Source organism: Anguilla rostrata, chromosome 2, assembly GCF_018555375.3.
Source record: "Anguilla rostrata isolate EN2019 chromosome 2, ASM1855537v3, whole genome shotgun sequence".
NCBI classification, from domain to species: Eukaryota; Metazoa; Chordata; class Actinopteri; order Anguilliformes; family Anguillidae; genus Anguilla; species Anguilla rostrata.
In genome coordinates this window covers 51,703,264-51,722,150 of record NC_057934.1, presented here as the reverse complement: position 1 = coordinate 51,722,150, position 18,887 = coordinate 51,703,264, and the positions used below count along the sequence as shown (strand labels likewise).

The 18,887-nt window shown below is 42.5% G+C and overlaps 2 protein-coding genes across 8 annotated transcripts in view; both read right to left on the bottom strand.

Moving 5' to 3' along the window:
* Positions 1-7,698, bottom strand: part of spag9b (sperm associated antigen 9b) — a 58,068-nt gene extending 50,370 nt beyond the window's left edge. For 4 of the 7 annotated variants that reach the window (XM_064322974.1, XM_064322980.1, XM_064322975.1 and 1 more), the window contains exon 1: positions 7,172-7,697. In XM_064322974.1, coding sequence (XP_064179044.1) covers positions 7,172-7,471 — 300 coding nt within the window. In that variant the 5' untranslated portion in view covers positions 7,472-7,697. Of the gene's footprint in view, positions 1-7,171 lie in introns of all 7 variants that reach the window. The other 3 variants (XM_064322971.1, XM_064322973.1, XM_064322972.1) reach the window with 1 other exon arrangement.
* A 1,241-nt stretch (positions 7,699-8,939) lies between these two features.
* daglb (diacylglycerol lipase, beta) lies at positions 8,940-18,887 on the bottom strand. The gene is made up of 15 exons (XM_064322982.1): positions 18,303-18,887; positions 17,952-18,103; positions 17,372-17,546; positions 16,816-17,080; positions 15,173-15,295; positions 14,686-14,813; positions 14,446-14,572; positions 13,562-13,645; positions 13,328-13,405; positions 12,800-12,880; positions 12,098-12,225; positions 11,796-11,864; positions 11,426-11,498; positions 10,856-11,106; positions 8,940-9,853 (listed from the first exon to the last, which is right to left on the bottom strand). Exons 1-15 carry the CDS (start codon positions 18,395-18,397, stop codon positions 9,658-9,660), a joined length of 2,025 nt encoding a protein of 674 aa, XP_064179052.1. The 5' UTR covers positions 18,398-18,887; the 3' UTR covers positions 8,940-9,657.

The following is an 18,887-nucleotide window of genomic DNA, read 5'->3' as shown; positions in this document are numbered from 1 at the left end:
ACTTTATACAGTTTAACATGTGAGGCCATTACAACAGACATAAAAGCACACACAAAGGGACTATGCCGATCTGCAAGAGTCCGTCATATGTGAGACCAGCCATCAAGCAGGGCAAATCAGACTAAGATGAAACTGGCAAAAACACGCACACTTCAATCAGTAAAAAAGATAAATCAAGTTAGCAGTAAATGAACCAATGCTGAATACACAAGTCTGAGCCATTAAAATTAGTCTCAAGTAGTTAATTTCCAGACATTTACTGCTTAACATGAGCAACAAGACACCACACAACACCTCATACCAAGAACAAAAGAGCAAAGTTTGTGTGTTGAAACGTATGGCTCTGTACATTGGCCTGAGCAGCAGATTAGCACGCCTGCACACAAACAAAGGTGCACTGAAATAAGCAGCTGCTTGCAAGCCTGAGGAACATAAGGAAGTGGGGCCAGTGCATGATGACTGAGCGATAGAGCCAAGTACAACCATTTACAATTATCTTTAAATAATGCATGGGGCATACGCAGGCCACATTGTGTGTAACAGCCAAGGACGAGACGAGTGGATGAGGTTTCCCAACGCGACAGCTAGGTGTGGTGTCATTCAGACCCACCTGCCATCTGGCAGACTGTGGGAGATCCCCTTACCAGCACCAACCAATCCCTGCCAGCCGCTGGACTCTCCCCAGCGCTATTCACAGATGCCAGCTCACCAAGGCCGCAACTGCCATTGCCATGCCTACAGTGTTCTGCTAATTTGTGGCCTTTGGACTTCTGCCGTTCTGTCAAAGAATGCACTGCAGGCATACAGAAACATGCCCTTTCCTGTGAGTTGTAACACCACCCCAAGTTAAACAGTAGGCTCTGGAATGTTCTTTCTCACCCAGAAAAATGAGCGTCTCTGAAATTATTGCAGACGAAAGTTTAAAAGCCATCCAGGTTTAAAAGTTACTTTTGTGACTCCTTTAACTTCGCACTACTGTTCATCTAAAATGATCCCTGAGGTTATAGGCCAAAATCTGAAGATAATGACACATTCCCCTACACACTGCAGATTTTAGCTGTAGTTTATAAAGCTAAAGCTCAGAAATGAAAGCATTATATTTAGGCACAGCTAAATGACGCGTCACTGCACATGAGGGACAGGCACAACTGAAGGTGTCAGTCCATAGCAGAGGTCCCAGAAAAAATGCAATAAAAACTGCATGGGGGGGCAACTGGGTGGCTCATGCTGTCAAGGCACTGGTCCCATGTGTGGACATGCCCCATGTCTGGGATCGAGGCCCACTGGGTAACGCACAATTGATCTTAATGTTGCCCAGTGAAGAAGGGATTTAGTCTCCTGGGGTGATGGTATCTCAGCTCTAGTCACTGGGACCCAGTCCTACTCTTCCTGCAACTCACGTCTGTGCAAGCTCAACTTGCACAAAGAAGCAGCTGCTCGACGTTACATGCATCAGAAGAGAGCCGGTACTAGCAACTATGACACTGATAAACACACACTGATAAAAGGTGCGTTGTGACATGATCTTCCTAAAGAACAGCAGCCTATACTGAAGAGCGGTCAGAACCAGGCAACCGCATCTCTGAGCCTCAGTACCACAGCTTTTACCACAGGCCTTTCTAAACACACCTCAATCAATTTCACCTAACTGACTCTGTTGGAAAAGAAAAGATGGAGAACAGAATGCATCAAATCATTCGGGGAATGATTTTAAAGCCACACAACACTTCTGTTACTACAGCCAGAGTCGTGTATTGCGTACAGCTAAAAGACAAGTAACCTGCTTCCACTACTGCCCCTCATTTAGTCATTTCCACAAAATCTGAAAGGCCCTATTCATTTTTATCGCACAAATTACAGGTACTCAGTAATCTCTTCCACATACCACTTAAATCAGATTATCTTGTTCCTTTGCGACGAATGTTGCTTCTTTCAACAGAGGTCTGTGTACTAGGGGTAGCCATGATATTGCCACCATTCAGCTCTTTTATTAGTGTCCCGTGCGAATACAGAAACAGGCCTATGCACAGACCACAGCACTGCACCAGTGGGACATTACTCCAAGCTTACTATCACCAGATCATGTCTTTCTGACTACAGTACAGAGTCATGGCTCATACAGAACAGCAGCGTGGGTGTTGCTAGACCTCCTCCCACAGCAGCATTGGCTACAGGTGTAAATAGGGGAAGGGGAAAGGGGGGGCTGTGGGGACAGGGAGGCACATATCCTGTTCGTTACGTGTGAGAAGACTTTTTTTGGATCCAAAGAGCTTTCAGACTCAAAGTCTTCCCATTCCTCAATAATTAAACCTGGCTCTGAAGAGCGGTTTAGCAAACACTCACAAACTCACAAACCTCAATAAGATGGCATCGAGGCAAGTGACAGAATCAAAATACCCAAATTACAATGTAGCCTGAACTCTACAGATTTGATGAACTATTGCCAAATGCTGATTTATTTAAATTTACCCATGACTCAGCATGCCTTTTGTCCATACTTGTTTTATCATCATTTGCAGTCTTGGGTGTGTTCTTAATTACACCGTCCTATGCTTCCCCAGTGATGCAAGAAAGACTAGTGACAAGCTCCTCGTGCCCTGCTGCAACAGACCCTTTCTTCAGCCCCTCTGCAGACTGCCACTGCCCTCCTATGTGTCAGTGCCGCACTAGAGCTGAGCTTTCCTGTGTCCGCCCGCAGAGGAAAGGACAGGACAGGAAACCATGTGATGTAACTCCCTGCTGAGGCAGAGTATGGGGGAACCTTGCATAGGGCCAAAACTGATCGACCCTTCTCGGTGGTAGTCACCATTCTTAAGATAATGTGCCTTGGACCCAACAAGCCTTGTATATGATACACATTGTCTTTAAGAGTATATTGTGGCTTCCAGGTCTTTCCAGACCACTCAATGTCAGCAGTGTAGCTGGAAATATTCATACAGTTGAGCCTGCATAGATCCAGAAGTACCCAGGTGGGCATTAACAATTGGGTGTTGTAGCTCAGCAAGGTAAATGGGCAAAGGGTTAAAAAAGGCCTAAAAAATATGTTGTTAGTTGAGCTGTTACCCGTTGATTAGAAACCCCCAGTCAAGATGGAAACATGAAAAAAAATTATGGAGCACATAGGCCTAAATATGAGTTTAAGACGGGGTAGACAGGTCCTTTTCCATTAACCACAGAAACTGGCTGTATCTCTGTGCTGTGTCAATACAAACCTTAAGGGTGATGTGAGGAATATGTGAAACAGAAGCAATTCATTTGCCAGCACTTCCTTTGAGTTGAAGCCTGCGGTGTAATCAGGGAAGGACATCTACGCTCCTTATAGTAGCCATTTCAAATGTGTGATCCTCCTGTAAAATGTGACTTCACTTCCGTTGCATCTTCTGTAGGTCCATTGCCCATCGCGTTCTCCACTTGCTGCCCCATGTGTTCCATTACATTTCTGTCGTGTTTTGTGCAGGAAAAATGCAAGCTGTGAACATTAGGGATGTGAAATCCCAGTTATGTCGCAGTCTACAACGTAACTTTGGAAACACATTGACCATGGCTGGCATGACCACAACCTGGCGCCTTTTACATCCACTACCTGCTGTGGTCTTTATTTCTCCACTTGAACTGAATATCCTGACAGAAAAAAGATATGAAAATATACTGAAGGACTTGTCTTATTTATAGCTTCTTTATTCTACACATTTAGAGCTACAAAAGAAATTATAGATTAATTCAGTACTTTAATTTACCAATGCAATCTGCACTTCAACAGGTGATAAAATCATAAATATTCACAGCTGCAAACCCAATCATATGCACCTAATCAGGCGTAATGAACCTGAATCAGAGATGGAATGAAAACTGACAAGGCAGTAGATCTAATTAAGCAAATCAATAGTCAGCACAGAGCGAAGGACCCCTACCCCCAAATTATTAATCAGAAAAGAAGCATGAAAAAAACATTGCACCCAAGTAACAAGTTATGATTTAAGTCACACTTTCAGAATAATAACCATAGAGACTTGTCAGCAGACTGGCAGACACTTGAGATGAACAGAGCTCTCTCTTTGCTAGTGAGCTGCCTACAAAATCAAACGAAGAGTGGGCATGGCACTGGACTTCTCAAGAACAACCTCTCTCTATGGTCCTCCACACAGGGTGCTTCACTGATAGTAAAGACGTGTCAACCTGAATACCACAGGATGAGCCATAATTGCACTTAAAAAAAGAAAATGAGTCAAAAGACAGAGATGAAGAAAATGTGATCAAAACGAAGTAACTATGACAAACTACTTTGATCATGACTTCCCTCAAAACCTTTTGTTTTGAATCTCACATTTAATTCTCACTCGTGTGGAGGATACCCATGTCCATCAAACCCAATCAGTGTCCAAAGGCTGTTCAGAAGCAGGTGTTGATAACACATACTGTCATGGTAGGACCACACTTACTACCAATAACTGCTTGCATCTTTCAAACATTATTTTCCTTTGTTTCCTTTGGAACAGTGCTACCAATGTTGCCCAGCTGGCATAACAAAATTTCGCAAAAATGAGCTTAATCTTTAGCAAAGTCTTTGATGGCACAATACAATGTTTTCTCTCCAAACATTTCAAAACATAAATGGGCTATGTTCTACTCTAATGGCTGTACATGAATTTATGAGATAATGCATTTAATATCAAATGATTATTACATCAGTGTACTCAATTCTTTGCCACTGTTTTTCATAACCAGCTAGGACAAGCTCGAGATTACAAGCAGAAGTTGAGTTGTAGTGACATTTGTTCTCAATGACAATTCCATAACTGAGAAATTCATGACGCTTTGGTGGAATCTCCACTGGCCAAATGTTTTAAAGTGGAAGTTTCTGACATTTCAAGCAGATGATAAGGGGAAACAGAACGTTTAAGTAAGAATTGATATCCTTTCCATTTAATAAACTGCAAATAGATGAATGTGTGAGTGTCACGTCCCCTGCCTCTGCTGGTCTGGGTAGTGCAGGTGGAGGTAGTTCCCTGAATGCCTAATTGCTTGATTGCCTCCACCTGCCTGTGGCCCAATATAAGCCCGGACCCGGAAGTATGAGGCAGGGGAGATCTTTCTTTCGGGTGGTTTGTAGTTCGCTGCGTGTTTGTGTTTTGTAGGTTGTATAGAGTTCTTTGCTTTGAGATCTTCTTTGGGGTTTCTTTTGTGTGGTAACAGTGAGGGAATCGCAGAAGCCATAATCATTTTGAGTTTATGAACTAAACAAACATAACCCCAAACTCTGCCATATCAGTTTCTTTTTTGCTTTTAAATTAGTCATTTTATTTTCCATCACACTATCATTGTCAATTAAACAGGAACAGTAGGATATTACATGGCACAAAATACAGGACACCCTTGCTCCATTTCACCCATCCCCACCAAAAACCCCCCAGCCAAATAAAGGAACAGAGAGAGGAGAAAAACATCTAATCTCGATCTCATTTACACAATACTTGAGGACAGTTAGGGACAAGACTTTCAGATGACTTCACAGCAAGTAATCACCTTTTTATTTGACTATACAAAACAAGTAAATAGGTACAATTGTACTCCTGTGGATCAGGTACATTGATTTCTACTTCATTACAAGGAAAACTGAGCTATCTACCATGTATGAGGTTCTGAACAAGTGCAGCCACCGTAAGTTCAAATTCCATCAGGGAAATATGATATAATAAAGGACCTACAATTAAAATGGGGCACTGTAGCACAATGGCTAGGGAACTGGGCTAGCAAATCCCAGGTGGGGCATTGCCGTTGTAGACTTGAGCAAGGTACTTAACCTGAATTGCTTCAGTAAATGTCCAGCTGTGAAAAAACCTCTGCGTATGTTTCCCTGGATAACAGCCTCTGCTAAATGTATAAAATGTAACATGTACAGTAAAATGAAGTTACTGCAAATTTACTTTAACATTGTCGAGTGTCCCAACAAAGCGTCAGTTTTCTGTTCAATGAAAATCTAGAGTTTATGCAAATAAACTAATTTTACTAAGAACTGTCTCGTTGCATAGATGATAAACTTTACAAGATGATCAAACATCGGTCAAGCAAAACTCATTGAGTTTTTAGAATAAAAATAATCGATAAAATAATGCAATTTGATACTATTCAAGCTCACATAAAAATGTTTTTATCAAGTATATGACAGCTCCCACTGCACCATAACAACGTGGCAGCGCTGTGCAACTGTCGAATTTATCGCTATGCAAGTATTGCTTCCTTAACAGAAGCAAATTCCAGTTCAGTGAGACCTCTAAACAAAGCCTCACACTCTAAATGCTTATCAGGATCCCCGTCGCAACTAAGACATCTGACCACCGACTGTGTAGGAGCCATCTAAAGATTTATCTCTGCCTGAATACATTGCTTTCAGGGTCGCAGCTGCATGCACGGCAACAGTTACAATGGGAGGGCAGCCCGAGACATTTCAATGCACATTTTATAGCTCGTCACCGTGCCATAAGTTCCCCCGCCTCAATGCGCAGATTTATTGTTTTCAATGCAAAATCATTGTGGGGGTAGCTAGTTGCCAGCCAGCTAACGTTGTGTGCTTGGCATTTATTTTATAGTTAGCTAGCAAGTTTGCAACTGAACGTAAATAGAATTACCAACGTTACTATACAGCTGGACAACGAACTTAGAATCCCATGCGAGACAAACTATGATAGGAAGCCAACGAACACGTTAGCTCTTTGGCTGCAAACTGATAATTTCCAAGCAAATGTGAAGACACGATTTGCAGCAACGACTGGGCCAGAGCCACTTCGCTAACGAGTGGTTAAGTAGCTAGCTAGAACTACCTTGCGGTACGGTGGTTGAAGGGTGGTTTTCAAGCAAGATTATTTGGCAATCTAGGGTAAGCAAATAACAATGCTTAAATTACCCTCCGGATAACTGTCGGAGAATGCCTATTCAAATTGATTTTCAGTTACGCCTAGGTATAGACTAAGCACTCAACTATTTAGCGAGTTAGCTATGCCCATGTTTGTGAATCCGTAGCCAATCAAGTCGGTCGGGTAGTGTTGCTAATTCTCGATAGCTAGTATAGATCACAGTATTATAAGGTGGCCTAGCTTGCCAGCTAACAAACGCAAGTCACTCTGCCTATCGCGTAACTTGCTGCTTCTCACTCGGTCTGTGACTCGAACCTTACCTCTTCGGCATGTTTCCTCAGCGCTTTCTCCCGCTCGTATTGAGTCATGAGCTGCTCGTTGTCCTCCTTAAGAAGCTCCAGCTCCACTTCGTGCTCCTGGTTCTCGGCGAAGACAGAGTCCAAGTTCTCCAGCACCGCCACGACAAGCGGCATGAGCTCCTTCACCACGTCCTCGTCATATTTCCCGATCAGCCTCTCGAACTCGCGGTAGATGGAGCTGGCCAGGCCCGATACCCTCTCCGACATCATAGCAGACGTTCCCGGGTCGTCCTGGTACACAACTCCGTCCTCTAACTCCATTTTCGCCTTTCTCTTGCGATTACGCACAGTTATTTTAAAGATATGCTTCAGTAGCTATCCGACCGATATGATTGTTAAATACAAGTAAACGTGATCAGAACCCCTACAAATATTATCTAGAGATAATAAATGAAATCCGGAGAACTTGCAGTCCCTCCCTTAAAGGGACCGATATCTTTCCTCCCGCCGCTCCAGTCTTCCTTGCTGGCTTCAACAGCTGAGTTGTTGACGAGACTATCACGTGATGACGTCACACTATGGGAGGGAATAACGGAAAGGGTGTAATAATAATCAGTGTCGATTTAGGAAAATATACTGTCAAGCATACGTAAATTCTTCAGTGCTGAATGCAGTCTCATGTTTCATTGGCTATTAATGAAATGGTTATATACCATAAAAATGTTAAACTAATGACTACAATAGACAAATTAATTCAAAAAGTGAATGGTAAATATTTAGAATGGCTTTTTCATGGCAGTTTCATTTCAACCATATTGTGCTATACACATTTGACAATGGTTTATGAAAAGAAACCACCGTTCCCAAACGGAAAAATTTATATTTACAGGAAGAATCTTAAACAGTGCTTGAGTTTTGGTAGTCTTTAAGTCTTTCCAAATAAAGAGCAATATACAAAAATTAACTGACGTACACTTGCAACAACAGCAAACATATAACATTATTATCTTACCATGCAATACTTGTGCATACTTCACCTTTACAATCACCTCACAGACACATTACACATTACACATGTGGATTATTGTGGAAGCAGAGTATTTTGTATTTACATCGTATTGTACAGCAGTTCTAGTGTGTGAAAGGACATGTCTTTGCTACTCCAAAGAAATTTTAATCAGGGGAGGGGGGTAGGTACCATTGTCATTCTAAATGTTGCATGCGTACAATACATGTCTTACAAGTATGCAACTGTGTATACAACTAAAGGCAACATTGCTTGACAAGCAGCACAGCTTTCTCTTTTACATGCCATCGGCTAACTGCATCCACTGCTCAATCCTATATAACCACAGGTAATAGATTTATCAATAAATCTTCCATAAAAATGTATATCTCCACAATGCAATACCGGGACTGTTTTACTGTAAATAAAGGATGCAGTGCTTTAGGAACTACTTAGGCATTTTTAATAGACAGTATGTGTGATCTCATATAACACACAAGTTTCCACAGATAAAAGGTCACAAGACTGCGTTGAGTTTAGACTATCAGTTTCTATAAACTAATAGGAATCATTATTTAACTCTAGATAATTTAAATGTATTATTTTAGTAAATCCTTCATCCCGTTAAATATTTCATTCAATAATTGTGTGAAAACTGATCCAATCACAATGAATTGCACTTTTGTACAGAAAAAGTCTCCAAGGGGAGACACTAAATGACTTAAAACTTAAGCTAAAACATAATGTTTCACAATCACCTGTTCAAAAATATGACAACTTACATTTTCATGAAATGTGCTTTAATCAGTATTTTATCATTTTCCAAGCCACAATAAATGATATGTAAGCACAGAAGAAAAAAATGAATAGTAGAGAGGGCACTTCCTTTCTATATACATCAGCCGAGAAATTAACATCCTTTCTGTATAGCACATTACATCAAATCACAAACCATCATAAATATCAGTTGAGAAACTCAGCTCTCATACATTCATGCTATAAACATACTTAAATAAATTACCGTGCATTACAGCTTTTATATATAAAAACAATAGTGTAGCTGTACAGTAGGTACATTAAGTTGTGACACGTTCAACAAGTGCTGAGTTCTCCAAGACAGTTTCTCAATGCATAGGCACTGTTCATCCTGATTATTCTAGCCTCATTCACGCAGTAGAGCAAGCAGTTACACCCTTAAAATACCTTCTCCTTTTTGTTCTGTCATATGACACCAAAGTCCAAGACCAGACTGTGAAATACAATCATCTGAGAACACAAGCACAACAATCACAGTAAAACATTAACAAATGTACACTGAGCACTATCCATAAGGTGCAGTGTCATTCATGAAATCGTTCAGCTGAAATGGAAACAAACGAAAAAAGGCCCTTTCACAGTCTGAAGAAAACAGCTGTAGACGGCATATGGCATTCGACTACTGGCCTCCTCTGTTGCGTCATCTCGGGTGGCCCACAGATCCACGCGCCAGAGGGACGGGGACTCAGATGACGTTGAGATGGCTGTTGTTGAGGGAGGATGGGCAGAGGGAGAAAGGCCGGTCCTGAGTCAGGCTCTGGAGGGCACGCTGCACCACGTCAGGCATGTGGTCAGTGATCATGCGCGGGCTGATCAGGATGCTGGAGAAAGCCGTCTCACTGGACCACTCGGCACGGTACCTCACCGGGGAGAAACACGATCTGCACCAAGAGACAGAGATGTCAGTTGCGGTAATTCATTGTAATCACTATGGCTGCAGCAAATTACCTAATCATTGGGCCTAATAAAAGGCCTGGTTGTCAAGCCTATTAGAGGACAGTTTGGAGGATAGGCTGGCTGAAAGGCTGCGGTGGTTTTGTGTGCTCCAGTTTTCTGGCTTTTCTTTTACGGACTTTCTGCCTGCCTTTTTCCCCCAATGAATGCTTTGTTGGCTGTTTCCTCATTTTATGTTTGAAGGTTTTGGTCTTCTTCAGTTCGTGGACTTGATAAAAGGCAGCAACCAACACTTATTTCAAGTTTGTCTGCCTGTTCACCACGTAATGCAGAGGCCCACCAAAAAAAACAAAACATATAACATACAGTACATGATCAAAAGTATCTGGACACCCCTTGGTCTGGGGCTGAGCAAATCTTAATGCTCCAGCATACAATCCCATTCTAGATGATTCTGTGCTTCCCCAACAGTTTGGGGAAGGCCATTTCCTGTTTCAGCATGACAATGCCCCTGGGCACACAGCAAGGTCCATATAGAAATGGTTTTGTCAAGAATGGTGCCGAAGAACTTGACTGGCCTGCACAGTCAAGTTCTGACCTCAACCCCATCCAACACTGTTGGGATCAACTGGAAAGCCAACTGCGAGCCAGGCCTAATCACCCAATTAGTGCCCATCCTTATTAATGGTCTCATGGCTTACTAGAAAAAAAATCCCTGCAGCAACAGATTAAAATCTTGTATAAAGCCTTCCCAGAAGAGTGGAATTTGTTACAGCAGCAAAGGGTGGACCAACTCCATATTAATGCCCACAATTTTGGATGAGACGTTGGATCTCAGGTGTCCACATACTTCTGGCCATGTAGTGTTCATACACAACACACAGTGGTTACGAATATATATTCTATATAATAACAACCACTGAGTGCTGTTAGCCTTGTAAGGAAAGGCAGATCAGTGTGCACATGCTGTGGTGCACAGGCCAGCGGACCTGCGCGGGCTCCCGTCCTCAGTGATGTACAGGATGCGGCCTGGCAGGAAGAGAGGCAGGTGGGTGACGTGACTGGGCGACTCCTCCGAGTCCAGGCTCTGGTAGGAGGGGGAGTGGTGCAGCAGGAGGCTCTGCTCCCCCAGCAGCGGCTGGCTGAGCTCCTCCTCCCGGCGGTTCTCCAGCTCTGTGGGGAAGTCGTCAGGCTCACCCCCAAACATCTCATACCAGCAGCCACGGAGCAGGATCTTGTACTGTAAGATTGGGAGAGACGTGTGATCACCCATGGTCAAGTGAAGAGGCCACACTTCCTGTCATGTGACTCCACAGGGCCAAACTCTATATAATTAGTGATCATCAAACTCTGACACACACACACACACACACACAGATCACAAGCCTTTTATGAGATCACATCCACATAATGTCAACTCTCAGACTGTAATGGCCTAAAATTCAAAATAGAGTAAATTTGTGGTAAGGACACAAAGTTGTGGTAAGGGCATGACATTAACATTTGATATCATGACATTAACTATCTGATCTGCATTTCATTTATCATAATATTCTCACCTTTGGTTTATTGCAGTTGGAAACCATTTTTAGGATCCTTCTTTTCAAGTCCTCCATATTGGGAATACTCAACCTGGCCAAAATGAAGGGGGAAGTCAAAGGGGAAAACCACGGCTTCACAGGTAGTATGCGCCAGGACATTCAACAGTCATGTACCCTGAGACAAACCACTGCAGATACAATATCAATATTTCAAGAGGGGTTATGATTAAGCAATGCTAATTATAGTTCCTCCAATATACCGAGGAACAAGAGTAACAGCTGAATATGAGCTTGTTACAATACAGCCTCATCACCGAGTGCCCAGGACACTTTCAATACAGCCCCACCCCTCTGGGTTCATTTCCTTTAACTTCATCGCCCTGCTCACCGTGGCACCAGGTCCTTCCCCAGCACAACAGACACCACAAACTCCCTGGAGTAATCCGCCAGAGCCTTGCTGTGGGGTGAGATAGGAGGACAGTATAAACGACACACATACATCGCCAGCATTTTTTGAGATCACATCCACACAAGGTCAAATCTCACACTATAACGGCCTGAAATTCAAACTGGAACAAATCTGTCCAGTTGTGGTAAGGGTATGTCATACCACAGCTGTCACAGGTTGTCTAATGAGAGATCACTCTCAGTATGGAGAAAACGCACAGCCTGCTGGTGGATCAGCATTACCTCAGGAGGCCCCCTGGTGGAGAGAAGGCGTAGCACTGCAGAGTGGGGAAAGCACTGCGCAGGAGGATGGCCAGTATTGAGGCTGTGCCTGCCCCCAGACTGTGGCCTGTGATCACCAGCCTGTACTCCTGTAGAGAGAAAGACAGCCATGCTCCATGCTACTGCTGGGACACTACACTGATACACATGTACAGTATATTCTGTACAATAAAACAAACCCCCACAGACATGGGCTGCTGAATCATACTGCACTTAGCCGCTATGATGCTTTTTATTACAAGGAATTTAATTTTGTTCCAAAAAAATGTTTGAATTTACTTTATCGTACACAAGATTTTTTTTAAAACTTACACATCTCCATGTATCTAATGGATATTTGATATTGTAAGTGTATTTTTTCCCACCATTTCAAAATATTTATTAATTGCAGACATATGAACAATTATAAATCAATGCAAATGTGCAATCTATTAATGAAATGGTTATATAATCACAAAACATAAATCCTGGAACGGTACTGCTATTTCACACATCTGCAAATATATTTGCAACAGATGATTGGAGGCTATCAAATTTGTGTTACAGATTCCTAGGAGGGATCCATCTGTTGCCTGCCTGGTCAGATTAATTTTAAACTGTTCCCTGCTCAAAAAACCACAGCAAAAAGCTACTGGGAACTTTAACATGAATGAGTGATCTTACAGGTGCAATGGTGAATGCCTGGTTCAGAATCCCATCATTGATGAGCTTTTTGTAGATGTAGTTGGCAGCTTGTGTTATGCCCTGTGAAAGAGAGAGGAGAGATTGTAGCGCACTAGAAACGAGACGCTCGAATGTGAATGGGATTCAGAAAATGGGGTCAAGTCACATTCCAAGCTATGACAAACAACTGCAATGTTTTTTTTGTTTTTTTTTAATCAGTCAAGTTTGTAAGTAAGCTCAGATACATTCTTATATTTCGGTATCCTTGAGTTTCTTTTTCGATGGTTGGAGTACAAGTATGATTTTTTTAGCAGTTTGTATGATTTATTTAGCAGTTTCTGCCTCACGCACAGTCCGGCTAAATTTGACTCACTGCCTTGGCACAGACCCTCATCTTGCTGATCCAAACTATAGCAAAGGAAATCCAGCCAATTAAAACTGATGTTTATAATTCAGACTACTTTCCCCCGTTTCCATGGTAACATACTTGTGGACAGCATGAGCATTCATAGTGATGACAAGCCCTACCTTGTGAGCATAGCAGGTTCCGGTTACTCCCTCTATAGGTAGGTTCTCACAGTCGGCTGAAAGGTCAGTCAGAGCATCCTGCCCAAGGTCAGCAGAGGAACGCAGTTGAGAACAGTGTTTAACAGTGAAAGGTCGGCAGGGTTATTCACCATTATCATAAAGTGTTACAAAAATATCATGGTTGATGTGTAGTAATAATCCTCAACCAGATTATTAACGGCACTGTTTGCTCACCTTGAGTGACAGAGTTCCTCTCACAGCCACCAGCACTGCCTCTTTCTTGTGATCCAGAGCCACGAAGAATGGAATCTCATAGATCTGAGACAACAGGACACAAAGAAAAAAGGATTTCATGAACACACAATGCACCAATTTGTACGGATTGAAACTAATTATCATTGTTACACTGTGCTCAATGGCAATGCACCTGAACTGTTATTCCTGTCTGTCTGTACGCATCACAGGGACACAGTCATTATTTAGTCAGTCAAATGAGTGAGGGCCTGCAGTCTGTGAATACATCTGTTATTACTGTTTTTATTCTGAACAAAAAGACACTCAGTATTCCCTAAATATAGCTGCGCTCCTCAGACACATTACCCCTCTGAGTAGAAAAGAGGGTGAAAGCCAGGCACTCATGCAGCCACACTTGTAGTTTATCAGCAAACTGAGAAACTGGAAGATAACTCAATTTAAAGCTGTGTCAGGCACACTCTTTAGTGTTTTAACCAGCAGATCTTACAATTCATACCTTTGACATGTTTGACCTTGATTGAATTGCACTGTCACTATATGCACTCACATGAATGTGATCAAAATAAAGAAGAAACAATAAACCAAAATGATCATTTGAATTCAGACCGTTATAACTTAAACAAGCCCACCGCAAGATAAAACAAGACAAGTGAGCTGTTGTCTTCATTCAAACACATGATTCAGTTTGCATTTTCCCAACTAATGTGCAGTAACTATCAAGGGATACAGCTGTCCAGTGAAAATAAACAGATGCACTTGGATGTAGTTACCTGTTTATATTGCTTTAGTAAGCAAGTGATGTGCCTGTATGTAGGTACCCTATGTTGTTTTAGTTTGCGAGAGATGTGCTTGGATGTAGTTACCTGGTTATGGAAGCTGATGTGGATGAAGTCTCTATACTGCAGCCCAGTGCTGTGCAGAATGGAAGTGAAATGGCAGCCCAGGTGATCCCCACCCACGATGTCGTACTCCGCGCTGCGGCTCCGGCAGCTAAAGCAGACAGGGGAAGTACTAAGGCTAGCAAGGGTTTGAGGACAGAGTTTCAGACTGCATTACGTTTGTGCAACCGTCACCAAAATAAGATTCAGCGCCAGCATGCTCACCATTCACCGCTGAGCTTGAAAACTCCAGTGAGAGGGTTGGAGTAGACGTACAAGGGCCAGCCATATGCAGCTACTGCAAACTGCATGCAGTGGGCTGCTCTCTCCAACTCCGTCTGCAGGTCCTCTCTCTGTAGGCACACACAGCATTGCTTTGGTAAACATCCAGCTTTTTAAATTGACAATATGTAAAAGCGTCATTTGCTTTGGATAAGAGAATCTGCTAAATGTCTAAAAATGTAAAAATAATGGTCATTAAAAAATGCTCATTTATTATAATCACTAGTTCCTAACTTGATCCACTAGGGGGAAACAAACAACAATTTCACAGGCACTTTCAGGAGTTCAGCACTCTGCTTGTTGGCTTTCTTTGTTTTTCCAAGGGCTTGCAGCCCAAACCTCTCCCAGCTGTATTCCTATACCGCATATACCATAGATGCTACTAAAAATTCTAGCTGTCAATTATATCCCACAATTCTCCACTACTCACAATGGGAGAGGATGGGCTGTGGGCCACTACATCATCAGGATCTCTGCATTGTTCCACCTTATCTTGCTCCTGATGAAGGAGGGAGAGGCCTGCAGCAATGTCACTGGGCACCAAATCTGTGTCCTATAAAGAAAAGATGGGTATAACATTAAGATATAAAAGCACACAAGAAGAGCTTGGCAACAGGGCCTTCACAGAAACAGTGCCATACTTGAAGAATCTGATGAGCACTACAACGACAAAAATGTTATGCATCTACTGCACTCTAAAGAGCAATTTTTGGTCATTCAAATATTCTCAGTAACAAAAATAGTGTCACTTCAAGAGAAACAAAATTAGTGTCACTTTGAGAGACGAGACCAGTATTATGGTTCATATGATACATTCTGAGGAGGGGAAAAATCATTCAATTACACTGGGACAGAGATATTACTAAAATGAGCAACGTCTAAAATAAAAAGTTACTGTTATTCAAACATACATTAGGCCAAACTGCTGACTAATAAAAATAACTCATATAGAACCATGTTAAGAAAAATAGAACCTAAGAGTTTCTTAGACTACTGCTTCTGATGATTTTAGCATAAGGTGTCTATGTAACACAGCTTTTACAACAGAGCAAGTCAGGGATAAATGTTTTCTAGAGGCAGTCTAATTGAGTCTTTTGGGTTCCTGAAACTGACAGACATAAACATGAGTGTAATTTAGCATAATATTTCCCATTCTCTAAATTATTATTATACAGCTAAGCAAATACCAGGAACAATGTAAATTATATGTACAAATTATTCAAGCTACTTTAAACAGAACATCAATTTAATTTGTCCAGATAATATGAAACAAGCGTGAATCCGCCATAGCTGCGACCGCACACACACATGCATCCATGTGTGCATGCATCCACTCACACACCCTGACACATACACGTGACCTCTTCTTTGGCTCATGACCAAACTTTCAACAAAATCTTGTGCAAATCTGTGAATCCATTCGGGAGTTATGCGCCTTTTTGTGATAGGCCACGCCCATCGCCATGCCCCCTCTTGGTCAATAGGCCTGAAAGTTACTCAGCTCTACCTTCAGTTATGACCAACCTCCATGTCAAATTTCAGCCTCCTGGGGCGAAAACTGTGGCCGCTACGGGGTGGGACACTTTTGTGGACCAACCGACCAACCAACCGACCGACCGACAGACAGAGCTATAGAGCTTCGGTCGCAGCTAAAAAAACAATGTACCTGATCCAAAAAAACTATTGTTAAATTGTAGTTAAATCAGATTTCCAATAGAAAGTATAATTTAAAATCCTCTAAATAACCTGATCAGCGAGTATTCTTGTTAAACTAACCATATACAAAGTTAAACTAAAACATGAACATTATAATGGGGAGAAACACCAGTACTTCTCTGAGTCTGCTAATAAAGAGGAGATAGCTATCATTTCTCTGTGTCTGCTATTGAAGAAAAGAGGATGGCTAGCATTTCTCTGTGTCTGCTATTGAAGAAAGGGGGGTGGCTAGCATTTCTCTCTGTCTGCTGTTGAAGAAGAGGGGATGGCTATCACTTTTGTCTGCTATTGAAGAAGAGGAGATTGCTATCATTTCTGTCTGCTATTGAAGAAAAGGCAAGGGGGTGGTGTTCTGACCGAGAAGAAGCCGCTGAAAAGCTGGGCGATGCTGGAGAAGGCTGCGCGGTGGCTGTCGTCCTGGGGCAGGCAGCAGCAGAGCAGACGAAGCCGGCTCTCCCACACGCGCACAGCCAGGGAGCGGGCCGTGTACAGCAGCTGGGCCGAGTCGCTGCTCTCCAGGTCCCTGGGCCCTGGCTCATACTGAGCCGGAGAGTGCCTCTGGCTGCCCAGGGGATCAAACACGATCACCACCCCAATGCCCGTGAAGAACACTATGATCCAGCTGCAAAGACCGGGAGACGGGCAGAAATACAACGATGCCTGTCAGTACCATGATGCACCACTGGTTTACACTTGAAACTTTACACTTTACTGAGTTTGACTTGACTTGCCAAACAGTCATGGTATGCACAGTGACAGCATCCAAGCATTAGAGCAGTGGAAAACAATGAAAAAGAGTTTCTATATGCATAATAAGAACTTCCCTTATTCATCAAGTATTAAAGTTGATAATGCCTGGCTTGGTGTCAAAGGCCCAGTTAAGGTACATCTTAAGACATTTAGCCCCACCCACCTAGCAATTACTGCACAAATCACAGCCGTGACCCCAGCCGGTTCGCAGCCACGGCTGTCATCGGACACCCAGATGGCACCTAAACAGGCCCACACAAGCTCTGGAAGGTACAGCAGGAACCGCACACACACAAGCAGTGGGATGGAGCGCCGCGGGCCCGGGTTGGTAATGGTCCCTGTTCAGAGGTACAGAAGTTAGAAGTACAAGGTGAGAAATATACAAAGAAAGGAATCTACCAAAGCATTACACGTGCAATTGCTAAAAGGCTGCTATTCCTTTTTTGTGAGTACAATGGTAAAGGAAGTGAAAAGGTGGGGGTATATGCATTTTATCCTTTAAAGGTGTGGCTTTCACAAAAAAAGCATGGAAACATATAATGCAGCAATAAAACTTACGTATGTTTACAATAAAGCATTTATAATCAAGCGAGTTACACATAACTGCATTACTAAATTATGTTAAATTACCAGAATATTCTATTTTTTCACTTCCCAATGCTCAAGGAAACATGTCTGAAATAAGTTGTGTGAGAAGGCCCTGTGGCCTCCTATACCACAGCAGCCCCCAATGAAAGGCTTACCCTGTGCACTGACGTAGACGATTGCACACTGCGACAAGATGATGGCAGCAAGAAGAACCAGTAGTACAACAAGGTAACTGTGGAGGACAGTTCCACCAGGACAGTCAAAACGCCCTTTATGGATCGTGTACAGAACCAGAATTCCAATCCACCTGAAAGAAAGTCAGTTTAGAATGAGAGGAAACTTCTGCCTGTCAAGCTATAGGTAGCTAGATAACTTAATTACATTTGGTGAGTCCGTGACCTCAAAAGGACACAGGGGAGCATGTATTAGTGGATACATTTTCTAAATTGTAAAATCGGTTCGCTTATATAAATGGGAGTAATCTAGGTAGCGAATTAATTTCTTACCAAATAATCCTGATGAACACTTCAAAAGCGCCAGGGAAGACAAGATCGTCGCTTGCGATACCCCAGCGACGACCAAAAACCACCATCCCAGGCATTCTGTCAAGTTAGCTTACGACTTCCAGTCAAACAACGTTGTGAAACTTCACCACTCCCCAATTTCTTGCAACATCAGCTTGCTAGCTTAGCAGAACGTCCCCATAACAAACCTAACCAGATGTTACACTACGATCCCGATCGCAATAGAGAAAGAAACAGTATATAGCTAACGAGCTAGCTAACCATATAGCATTTAACAATATTATCCCCTTGCTTTGAAGCAAATATTAAGAATTGCATTCTGTCAAGCAGGGCTGTCATGCCATCGTTGTTGTCTGTTCAAGACATTGACACGACTAGCCGCAACGGTTAAGATGATAATAAACATTTAACCATAATCTCAGTCAAACAAAATCAATTTCATTTTCATTGCACAACAATAAGAAAACAAAGCCCAAAAAATCAACGTCTGACAGATCGCTAGTTCCTTGCTCCTGGTGTCCCCGCTTGTTGCCCTCCCTTGTTGTTGTCATACCCGCGTGTTACATG